Source organism: Lithobates pipiens, unplaced genomic scaffold (assembly GCF_037356315.1).
Source record: "Lithobates pipiens isolate NorthernLeopardFrog02 unplaced genomic scaffold, aLitPip1_a1.2 Scaffold_19, whole genome shotgun sequence".
Classification (NCBI taxonomy): Eukaryota; Metazoa; Chordata; class Amphibia; order Anura; family Ranidae; genus Lithobates; species Lithobates pipiens.
The window spans coordinates 90,115,365-90,128,094 of NW_027507764.1; the positions used below are offsets into that span (position 1 = coordinate 90,115,365).

Consider the following 12,730-nt stretch of genomic DNA (forward strand, 5'->3'; position numbering starts at 1 on the left):
GCCCTGTCCCTCCAAGCTTGCGTGCAGAAGCGAACGCATATATGAAAGCAATGTTCAAACCACATGTGAGGTATAGCTGCGATTGGTAGAGTAAGAGCAATAATTCTAGCCCTAGACCTTCTCTGTAACTCAAAACGTGCAACCTGTAGAATTTTTTAAACGTCGCCTATGGAGATTTTAAAGGGTAAAAGTTTGACGCCATTGCGGGCGCAATTTTGAAGCATGACATGTTGGGTATCAATTTACTCGGCGTAACATTATCTTTCACAATATAAAAAAAAATTTGGGCTAACTTTACTGTTGTCTTATTTTTTTTTTATTAAATAAATTATTTTTTCCCCAAAAAAAGTGCGCTTGTAAGTACGCTGTGCAAATATGGTGTGACAGACATTATTGCAACGACCACCATTTTACTCTCTAGGGCAGCGATGGCGAACCTTGGCACCCCAGATGTTTTGGAACTACATTTCCCATGATGCTCCACTACACTGCAGAGTGGATGAGAATCATGGGAAATGTGGTTCCAAAACATCTGGGGTGCCCAGGTTCGCCATCACTGCTCTAGGGTGTTAGAATAAAAAAGAAAAAAAAAAGTGTATGTGTGTGTGTGTGTGTATATGTATGTGTATGTGTGTATATATATATGTGTATATATATATATATATATATATGTATATATGTGTATATATATATATATATATATATATATATATATATATATATATATATATATATATATATATATATATATATATGTATATGTAATGTTTAGGTGTTCTAAGTAAATGGAAGGAGATCCATTGGCATTAATGGTTGTAATTCCAACGGCCACCACAAGAGGGCACCAGATTCCAGAAGGAATAGGATCACAGAAGGGAATAGCATCACAGAAGGCCTCAAAGCCGGGGGCTCAATTACCGGCCGCCGGCGGCGCGGCCCGACGCAATCACGCTGGGGGGGGGGGGGGGGTCCACGGAGACAGGATACCCCCAGCTGTGCTGCCCCAGGCGCCAGTTGCTAATTCTAGTCGCCAATGCGACCTGGCGCCCGGGTTTTGTCGAGCCCTGCCTATAGGTAAAAGTCGGAGATGAGTTTACTCCCACTTTAAGGCTGCTACACATGGGCTGATTATCAGCTGGTTCAACAGAAACCATCTGACATTCAGCCCATGTGGATATCAGCATGCCCAACAGAAGCTGATCTCACAATCCCCTCAGAACACAATAGTGGGGGGAGATTGCTGTATTAACCTTGCTTAGTATGAGAACCTCTCGGCTTTTTTTTTTTTTTCATTCAGCCCACTGGATTAAACAAAAAAAAATATTTCCTATGTGTACCTAGCTTTACCCCCTGTGTCAAAGCGGTTTTATACCCTAAAACAAATGAATACATTGCAGCTTACCAGGTTTTTTTTTTTTTTTTTTTTTATGCGGTGGCTACATTGGAAGACAAAGATGAGCCCAGCGGCTGACCCATTATACGATCATGATTAAGCGCTGACTCCAGTGCCAAACATGTATACCTGCTTGTCCCCCACTGTATTTGTTCCAACTGTCATTTGGTTTTAATCTTTATATCGAATAAAGTGGATTGTTGGAGTGCAACTCTGAATCTTCCATGTCTTCCATTGTGCAGCACACAAGCTGGGCTGGCACCTAACTTGAGTAGTTGTAGAGATCATTAGCGACTACTCACCTGGAGAAGTGATAGTGGTGGTTACATTAGTTTTATTTAGCTTTTGTTTCTATCTCAGGAACTTTGGTATTGTTTCAAAGCAGGCTGCTATATGTAGGAATTCCCCTACAAATGTAAAATACCTAACACCAGACATAAGCTCCCATGGCACAAACTCAAACATCTCACTGATTTTAGCAGGAATGGCTTTCCCTGATTTCAACACATATTGCTTTGCAGCTCAGCTATCACAAATCTTTCATATAGACAAGACCGATAAAGATAGATTCCTATATTTCTTTTGCCCAAAATGGACCAGACCAACTCAAGACTCCATGATGGCGATCGTTGGGGAAACAGAAGGTGGGGGTAGAACAGTAGACCGTGGGACACTTATTTACCAATTCAGGAAAATGTGGACTATGGCTTCTAAAAAACTACAACTCCCACCCCTAAACGACTACACTCCCCTATGGTATAATAGGACCCTTCCTGAACTTCAAACATATCTCCGATAGTGAAATGTGGTGCAAATGGGGCATTTTCTACTTATCCCATATTGCTACTAATGGAAAACGAAAGTCCTTCCATAGCCTACAATCAGAGTTTACACTGCCCAGTAGTCAGTACTTTCGATACCTACAGCTCCGCCACACCTTTCATGCACAATTTCCTCTAGATGACCTCTCCTTGGGTAGCAACCCCTTGATGGAAGCCATCAAAAACCCTGACCCCAAAATACTAGTCTCGCAATTCTATGTCATACTCTCTCTTTGACCGTGGTGGCCTTTGCATTGAAGACCAGGTGGGAAGGAGAGATGGGTCCCATAGAGGATGATGAATGGAGTGATGCTTTATAGTGAAATAGGCCCTGGGTAGGTCCCTTAATATATCCTGGGAAATTACAGAAGGAAGGGAGGAGAAGGATGGAGAGGGACCCCAAGCGGCACAACAAGTTAATGTCTAGAATTGCCTATAATGGTATCAAGTACGATATAGTTCACTTACGTGTACATGTATCCTTTGAAGGTGACGCTCTATAACTGTATTAAGAAAATATGTACCACACATTTGTCAATGTTTTGATATTTCTTTATTTTTGTATGTGCTATATTTTAATAAAAAAGATTTTGGAGGTAAAAAAAAAAACTGTGAAAATACCTGTGTAACTACAAAAATGGGTGTTCAGCATGGGAACGGGCAATTTATGTATTTTCTTAGATTACTTTCTTATTGCTATGTGTGTGTGTGTATATGTGTGTATATGTATATGTGTGTGTGTGTATATATATATATATATATATATATATATATATATATATATATATATATTATTTTTATTATATATATATATATATATATATATATATATATATATATATATATATATATATATATATATAAAACAATTTTTTTTTCTTTTTAAATTAGCCTTCAGAAGAGCTTTTCCACTGGAACTTCCGGTGATTTTGGGAACCGTTCCAAGGATATTGATGCTCAAATACTTTCCGTCCTTCCTAAAGGTAAGAAGTGATATATTGTGTATGATTTTTAGGGTCCGGCAGCTTGAGGGAGGGGCAAGCCGTGGCTTGGACTCCTCCACAGCAGACGTGTCACATGTATGATTTACCAACTCAGTTACATTTCATAAAACTACAGCCCTTTCTAAATTCTTATGGCTGGCTGGGGAGCACTTGCATTATTGTGAACGTGTTGCAGTTGGCGCCCAGTGCTGAGGCAGTAGGTTAATATTTCAGTAGTGACATATGTCATGGAAACTCTGAGATATGGAAACTGGGAAACGACTCCGATCCCAGCAGTTACCGATAGTTTACTTCCTGGAGGCTGTATAAAAGTCTGATCAGCTGTGCCAAATTAATGATGTGACGTATATTTATCATCATGTTTCACATCTCCTGGCAGACCTGACAACCTAAAATATACTTTTTGGTGTGCTGAATACTATCTTACAGTGTTTTAAAATATCTTACAAGATCTTGAAGAAATGTATACAATATTGTTTTGTGTACTTTTACCAGTATCCATTGCAGACAGTAAATCACTCAACATTCTCAAATCTTTCCATCATATTTACTAATTATGGCTTTGGTTATGTAATAATCTGTGTATTTTGCTGAGATGGCTATATCTCTGAGATATTGAACACTACTTCCACTTACCCCTGATCTATTGCAGCCATATTGCTGCCTCTGACGTAATTGTCAGTCATTCATTTACCTAAAAGTGGAGCTACAATATGTAGAATTCAGCCTATCCATTTACTACCGGCCAACATTTTTAATAACACAGCCTGTCCATTTACTATTGATTGACTATGCCACTGGGAACATGGCCTATTCATTTGCTACACATCAGCCATGTCACTAAGAATGCAGCCTATGTCGTTGAAGGTTTTCATTTATCCAGGACAAGATGTAGTTGGTCGATTTTCAACTGAACTTGGTCTAGAACGTTGAAGGCAATTTGCAGCTTGTCCAAGCCTCCTCTCAACAAACTAATGCCCCAGCAAAGGATGGTAAATTTCGAAGAACAAGAAGAATTTTTGAAGAACAAGGTCTACTTTATGGACAGAGGACAACTGGTCTACAAGAGATGTGAAAGATGCCAACTAGATCAAGCTACCCCAGTGTTTTGACAACCGTTCGCACCTGCTGTGCAAATTGAAGGGTTAACATGAAGTTTTCTATACACCAAAGATGTGGATTATGTAACTAGAATAGGGTGGTTCCACAGTTTTCCTTCCATCCTGTACGTGGACAATAACATCTGCCTTTCCATGGTAATTGGATCAAGGAGCCTACCTGTTTTGGATATAAATGCTGCAGTATTTTCCTGACGTTAATTAGAACTGAACAGGTGGTTTTGACAAGCTACAAAATGTCTTTAAGGTTACAGAACAGGTCCAATTGATGCAATGAACTACTACTAGACAATGCAGCCAATCACTACTGAAAACACCCTATGCATTTTCTACAGATCAGTGAATTGAGAACACAGCCTATTCCTTCCCTACAGATTAGCTGTGACATTGGGAACATGGGCTATTCATTTACTGGAGACCAGACAGCACTGAGAAGACAACCTATCCATTTAGAGGAGACCAGACACAGCACTGAAAAAACAGCCTATTTATTTGCTAGAGATCAGACACATTACTGAGAACCCCGGCTATTTTTATGTGATCAGTCAAGTCACTAAGAACACACATCTACTCACTGGAGATAAGACATCTGAGACCACACCATATCAATTCACTAGAGATTAGCCATGTCTCTGAGAACATGACCTGTCCATTCAGCTGAGATCTGCAACATACCAAAGTACACAGGCTGTTCATTTACAAGAGACCAATGGCATCGCTGAGAACGCTGGTTGCCTATTTTGCTAGAGACCAGTGACCTCTCTTGCTCTACTAGCGACCAGTAGGGACAAAACAACTAACTATGAAAATAGCTGATAACCATTTTCATAATCAATCGGTCAGCCGATTAGTTGTCCTGCATACAGAATGCATTATTTGTTTACATATCAATAAATACAGTGCAGGACACATACATCTCAGTACTACATCCATACATGTCAGTAAGTTCCTGAGAACTTGTGAATGTGTGAGGAGCAGCGCATCATGGGACATGTAGTCCTGGTCAGAAAGTGAGTGGTTCTAAAGGCAGAAGGTGTCTTGTGTGTTTTTTTTTTTTTTTTTTTGTACCTTGCTATAGGGGGCTCTCTCTATACTATACTTTGCAGCTTGCTGTTGGGGCACTCTGAAGGCAGGAGGGGCCTAAAGTGCCGATGGGGGACCCCAGGAGAGGATAATCGGGGCTGCTCTGTGCAAAACTATTACACAGAGCAGGTAAGTATAACACGTTTTAAAAAAAAAAAAAAAAAAAAAAATAATCGCTTTAACCGCTTCCCGACTGCCTCATGCAGATATACTGTGGCAGAAGGGCACGTACAGGCAGATTAATGTACATGTGCGTTACCCTTTAAGAGACGGCTTACGTGAGCGTGCCTGTCGGGAGCTCCATGACTATGATTGCGGGTCCTGCGGACTCTATGTCCGCGGGCATACCCGCGATCGTCTCATGGTGGTGAAGAACGGGGAGATGCTTGTTTACATTAGATCGACGTTCTGCCTAATGACACTGTCACTGATCAGCGATCCCTGTAATCAGGAGCAGAGATCAATGATGTGTCACACAGCCCCCCCCCCCACAGTTAGATTCACTCCCTAGGACGCACTTCACTGCCAGTGACATTTTTACAGTAATCAATGCAATTTTTTAGCATTGCTGTATTATGCCAATGGCCCCAAAAATGTGTGAAAATGTGACTGACACCGCACCACCGATCGCTGCGCTGTTCTTTGCTATAAAAATGTATTTTTTTTTTTTTTTAACCTGCCACCTGTCACCCATGATGACAGATACAAAAAAGCATGCTACTACTAAACTCTTAGGCCTGGTTCCCACCTCTGTAGTTTTTGGTGCTTTTTGCAGAAATGTCCTACAGTTCGATTTAACATTGTTTCGTATGGGGCACGTGCACATCTATGCTTTTTTTTTTTTTTTTTTTCAGCCGCTGCGTATCCTTTGGAAAGGGTCAGGGACCGTGATTTTCATTTAATCTGCCCAACAACAAATTGCCCAAAAAAGGCATAAAAAAAGCAAATCGCAGAAAAATCACCCGTGCAAATATACACAGCAGAAATGTATCAAAAGAAAACTGCATAGATGTGAACCGAGCCTTATGCTGGCCATACACATCCATGTCAGACGAGACTATTCATACAAAAAATCTTTGTACATTCGCTGAATGAAAGCATGTTGCTTGAAAATTTCACTTTTAACATTCAGTTTTAAAATTAATGTAATTTCAAAACAGGCTTTACTTTTTTATTTTTTTTTCTTAAAACCATATAGTTATATTTATATTTACCACTGCATATAGATATTTAAGAATAAATTGCCTTTTTTTTTTTTACTTGACATATTAACTAAATTGTGCGCCACGCATTTTTTTAAGGTTATCCGATTAATCAAAATTAATAAATGGCCAACTAATCTATTATGAAAATAATTGTTGCGGCCCTAGAGACCAGCGACCTCTCTGGCTCTGCTAGATTGCAGTACAGCAATATGACAGATAACTAATTCAGTACTGTCTATTTGATCTAAACATGTGTTCCTTTTTTTTGATTTTGAATAGTTGAGAAGGATTTGAGCCTCTATCTGGTTACAGCTATCTGGGGCTTCGTTTGGGAGATCTTTGCGCACTTTCTGTATATTGACAATGGTTTTACTATACAGAAAGAACAAAGAAAACGTATTCTCTTGACATTACACCTTAAAACCAACCCCATTAGAACACACACGCACGCACACGCTTTTACACATGCTTTTACACACGCACTTTTACGGACACTTTTACACACGTGCACTTTTACGCACACACTCTTTTACACATGCTTACACTTTTTCATGTGACTACATGAGCTAGAGGGATTCTATATCTATCATTTAAATACTTTGTGTGCACAGATGTATATGTTTATGTAGTTTACTGCTTTACTGCTCCTCACAAAGCTCCTCTGTTACTTTAGTGTCAGAGTTAAGAAAACTGTTTGAACCCAGCAGAAAAGTCTTCACAGAAATGAAGAGGTAAGCTCTGCCCCTGGCCTTGACTCGTCCTATGTGTGTCATTGGAGAGTTTCCAGGAATCCAGAACATTGTTTTCTTTTACAGAAAGGAAAGAATTGCGAGGCGCTTGGAAGGCATTGAAAATGAAGCACCGCCAATAATGTTGCAAAACAGACTGTTAGAGGAAGACACACCGAGATACATGAGAGCAACAGATGCCTATAGTCCACTCATAGGTATGAAACTGCAAAGCAGGTCTAACTTTAGGAGATACTCCACTTTGCCTAGGAAGGTGCAAGCCTCTCTATCAGGCTCTGCTGCTTATAAACTGGTGGAGACCAGCGCTGCTTCACATTTTTCATGCTGTCCTTGCTGAACCTTGGAAACCGGTAGCCATTACCCTGACATAAACCACTTACTAGCCATGGTTCCGGATGTGGTAATCCCTGATGTTTGGTATTAAACCACCAGTGGAAATCTTTCCCATTTCCTTGCAGTTAGAAAACCTTTTTATTGAATACCAATTTGCTAACTTTAGCAGCTTTTAAAATCGGTGCTCCTATGTTTGTAGTTCAGTCACTGGCTTTTTTGTATTGAACTGTATTAAAAGCCAGACCGCCGAAACCCCCCCTTTTTTTTTTTTTTTTTTTTCAAATTTTCTACCTATTGTAGCTTTGCCCTGCACGTTTCCCTTTACCAGTTATATGCCCATTCTTTCTCCCCTTGATTGCTCCAAACGTCTCAATGCTCCTTTGCCCCAGCCACTGGTTTTAATGTCTGTAAACTCACACAGTTTATAGTAACATATACTTGATTCCCCAAAACTGCAGGTCATGCACCGTGCATCTCACAGCAACCTCCATAGATGTCTGTTTATATGTCAAGGCCAACCACATAACTACAGTTGTACAATATTGTGGTAATTGCATACCTCTTGAACAAATGTTTTAGAACTGGTCAGTGTCTGAAATTGGATGCCTTCTTCCCCCTGGATACCTCTTCGACTACATGGAAGGCAGGGTCTGTTAGATGCCAGCTTAAAGAAAGTAATATGTAGCATGGTACTGCACCCCACATGCAGCTTAGTGGTGGTGAGGAGACCAGAGTCATTGCATTCTGGCTAAGACTAGAGATTCTGTGGTCCAACTGGTTCTAAACTGGCAGATGTATTTGAGTCTCCTTTAGATTATCCAAAAAATATAGGATGACAGCAGATGAGATAACATAGGTCCTGGTCATTCCTACCTTGCGGTTTTGTATATTCTCCCTAATGTAAACTACGGCTGCTTCTAGTGATTATAAAGCCCTTAACATTTCTTACCTTAATGTATTCTAGTATTTGAGGATGGAACTTGTAAAGTATCAAAGCCACAGATCCCAAACCATCTAAAATTATGTTTTATCTTGGAGGATGCTAACCACTTACACTTCATAATTGCAATATTTACAACTGGTGAATTCCAAGCAGTGGCTATGGCTAATTTAACTGCCAAAAACATATAAAAGGTCAGCTGCTGGGTGTGTTTGGGGATATTGTCCATGAACTCATTTAGAAGAGCTTAATTGTGCCTTTTTTTTGGGATGTTAACCATAGTTACTAATTAACTATTTGTGTTTTAAACCACTTTAAGGTGATTCTAACGGTTCTGTGCATGGGTATGGTTTCTGGGGGTCCCCTACCGGTGCTCCTGACTCCTCCCTTCCAATCCGCTTGCTTCTGCAAGCTCGAACCTGAGCTTCGCTGTGTGTGCCCATTGACACAGCACGACTCGGACCCACCCCCTCGCACTCTCCCCTAAGGAATTGATTGCAACATGAGCCAATGGATCCTGCTGTTGCCTCCATGCCCAATGAGGAGAGCAAGAGAAGAGCGCTGCTGCTCTCAGGCGAAGGGCTGGATCAAGATTGGGCTTGGGTATGTTTTTGGGGAGAGGGGCAGGGACTGATCACAGAAGGTTTTATACCTTAATGCAGAGAATGCATTAAGGTAAAAAGCCTCTTGACTTTACAACCAGTTTAAGCATAGACAGTTTACCACTGGAGTCTGCAAGATATGAATGAAACCAGTGGGTAATTGCATTCTGCAGCATCCACCAAGAGCTAAACTAACTGTTTTGGTTGATCTGACCCATTACCTAAAGTAGACTATTTTTAAATGGTAATTTCTAAGCTATGGTTTTCAGCAAGATATATATTTTTTGTTTTTTTTTAAGGTCACAATAATGATGATGCAGTTTCAGAGTCTTCTATAGAGGCACATTCTAGACTAAGATATCCCCAACAGCCAGCAGACAATCTGTCTGAGACCTCCAGTATTCCAAGTATGGATGTACATGAACAGGAATCCAAAGCAGAGCGCATAGCTAGGTACAAAGCAGAACGCAGACGCCAATTGGCAGAGAAATACGGACTTCCCTTTGACTCTGAAGCAGATTCGGAATATCAGTCCAGGTATGCACGTACAAGAAAGGACAGTGACACCTCAGAGAAGAGTTCTGGAGTGTTCAAAGATGATGAATCTAAAGATAACAGTTCTGATTATTTTTACCGTCCGGAAAGAAGAGTGCGTCCCACGGACAGTAAACACCACGACATTAATGAGAATTTGATGACTAGAGATGCACTGCAGAACCTAGAAAACAACAACCAGTTCCATGGAATCGCACAGACAGATGGCCCCAGTTCAATAGCTCCGTCCAGGCAAGGAAACCACCTAGGGGAGACACCGAGATCACCAAAGTTTCCTAGAAGGGGTTCACAGACCTCTCCAAAGCGTCCTTCGTCTCCAACCATTTCCTCTCTAGAAACACAGCAGCAGTCTGATTCAAGGCAAGGGTAAGTGTGATTTCTGTATTTACAGTTTAGAACTTGAGATTTGCTACTTAAGTGTTATGTGATGTGTTGAGAAAGCTCTGAATGTGCTCCAATTGTAACTAATGTAAGAATGCATTACATTTTTTTTTATCTACAGTATATCTGCTTTTAGCCTTTATTCTTGAGTGACGACACCACTTATGAAAAGGAAAAAAAACCCAGGCCAATCAAAATCATGGGCAGTAATTTTGCCTTTTGCCAGTAATGAGTAGACTGTGCGGCCTGGGGGGGGGGGGGGTGTGTGAGATGAATTTTGCTAATCTCAGGAAAGGGTTTCCTTAGTGGGGTTTCTGGAGTGCAATGACATACCTTTACTTTGGGGTTATCGGAGTATGTCTGTCTGAATTGTCACCGATGGTGACAATTGGTGGTGGCGTACTGCCAAGCAGAGTATAAAGGCTTCTGACCCTGCCCAGTGGTATGCCTGTTTGACAGCCTTGGAGTTTGGTTTCCTCTGTGTATATGCCATGAAAGCTGGTTTAATCAAAATGGGGTAATTCTCTCTACAGAATAAAACCATGATCACTGCTAGATCGAGTTCTTATGACACAATAAAATGTAATTATATATTTTTGGCCTTTTTTTGTGGTTCATTATTAGATGTGTATGATAGAAGCACATCTTAGAATTACTGATATTTTCTGTGTGTGTGCTGTGGACATGTGCTACTTATTGTATATATCAAAAGGCTGTATATATGGCATTTTTGTACAAATTCTCCATTGATGCCTATATATGACCATATCTCATTGTGAAGTACGAGCCTACATTACAGAAGAGGCCTATCGTATCATTCATGGGAAAATTCACCATGCGAGTGCCATGTGTGGGTACTGCTACAGCTGAGACTTCATTGATGCTAGTCGGGGTAATCGCATGGTATAGAACTATAAAATGTATTCACCCCCTCCTGAAGTTTTTTTTTTTTCACGGTTTTTATTGTCCCACAATACTAGGAATTTTGTAGTTTGCAATCTGAATAATAGAATAGAAATAAACTATGTGATGTCAAAGTGAAAACTGATCTCTGCAAAGGGATTTGAATTGTGTTGAAAAACAAAACTGAGTGCACAATAGTATGCAGCCCCTTCAAGTCGGCCTATTTTAGATGTTGCATTGACTGCAGTTACTCCCATGTCTGCCTATTTCACTCAATTCTGTAAGTCACACATGTGCAAGTCTCAAGTCTTAACCTTCAAGTCTCAAGCAAGTCCCAAGTTACTGTGGCGAAGAGCAAGTCGAGTCGAATCCCTGCTAGAAGTCAAGTAATTTATTTTGGTCAAGTCACAAGTCAAGTCAAAATACTGATCTACCCCATTTCCACCTTTTAAATTAGTTAAAAGTCAGTGTTCAGGAAAGGTTTTGTTTTATTTTCAACATTAACAAAACTGCTTTGTGCTTTTTTTTCTTGGCATATTAAAGAGACTTTGAATGCCCAAACTGCAGACAAGGAGCAGAACACTCAGCAATTAAATGGCCAACAAGCCTGAAAAAATGTAGTCCTTGCTAAGGGGGAAAATAACCAAGTTCAAAGTTTGAACTTCAAACTAATAACAAAGTATTTTAACATCTAAATCGAGGATGAGAGGTTATCCTTGATAGGCTGAACACAGCCTGCTGTGAAATTGAGTGTTCCGCCTATCAGACAAGGAGGCGTGGCTTTTGAACACTACAGTGTCCGCCGTCTGCATGATACGCTAATCAGGTAGGCAGACGGCGGCTTGCAGTTAGTGTGTTAGTGGTGGTTAGGGGTAGTGTTAGTGGTGGTACTGTTGGTGGTGGTGCCAAGTCATATAGTCAAAGTCAAGTCGAGTCATTTATTGAATTCAGTCAGGCAAGTTGCAAGTCCTCAAACAGGTGACTTAAGTGAAGTCATGTGACTCAAGTCCCCCACCTCTGGAAATAGATTCCTTAAGATTTGAACATCTGGATAATGCAGTTTTTCCCTATTCTTTGCTGAACTTCTTCATTGCATAGAGATCATGAATAAAAATCCGGTTTAAGTCAAGCCACATATTCTGTATTGGTTTGGGATTTGGACCATGATTTAGCCAGGCCATCACATTACCTGGGACCAGGGCCAGTGCTAGTGCTAGACTTTGGTGCACCCTAGGCAAGACCAGCTACTTGCACTCCCCCATGATGATACCATTATATCAAACTGCAAAAGCAAGATGATGCCTCTTGCACTGCTTGGTAAGGTTGACTACAAGGATGTTGTTCGAAAGCAGTGGGCCTGTGTGCAAAATTAGAAGTCTCCTGGATGTGAAAACAGTGTGGATGTGGTTCTAATTATTCTTAATATTGGCCGTGTCTTAAAGGGACACAGTTCAGGGGTCAGTAGTAAGTGGGGGGGGGGGGTGGGCTGGCCATTTTTGAGACCAGTTATGGTTAGGCAATAAATTTTAAAATACTGGATTACACGTTGTTTGCCTCATCTTACTTTTAATGAGGAAATCCCTGGATTATCACTGGATAACTAACCGGACCAGCTCAGCATAGCGGCACAGGGGCTCACACTG

The 12,730-nt window shown here is 40.6% G+C and overlaps 1 protein-coding gene across 13 annotated transcripts in view; it reads left to right on the forward strand.

The window, feature by feature from the left end:
* The window catches only part of SVIL (supervillin), a 334,548-nt gene that overhangs the window by 144,284 nt on the left and 177,534 nt on the right, over positions 1 to 12,730 (forward strand). For all 13 annotated transcript variants that reach the window (XM_077491057.1, XM_077491058.1, XM_077491050.1 and 10 more), the window contains 4 exons: positions 3,106 to 3,197; positions 7,298 to 7,355; positions 7,440 to 7,570; positions 9,548 to 10,169. In XM_077491057.1, coding sequence (XP_077347183.1) covers positions 7,348 to 7,355; positions 7,440 to 7,570; positions 9,548 to 10,169 — 761 coding nt within the window. In that variant the 5' untranslated portion in view covers positions 3,106 to 3,197; positions 7,298 to 7,347. The remainder of the gene's footprint in view (positions 1 to 3,105; positions 3,198 to 7,297; positions 7,356 to 7,439; positions 7,571 to 9,547; positions 10,170 to 12,730) is intronic.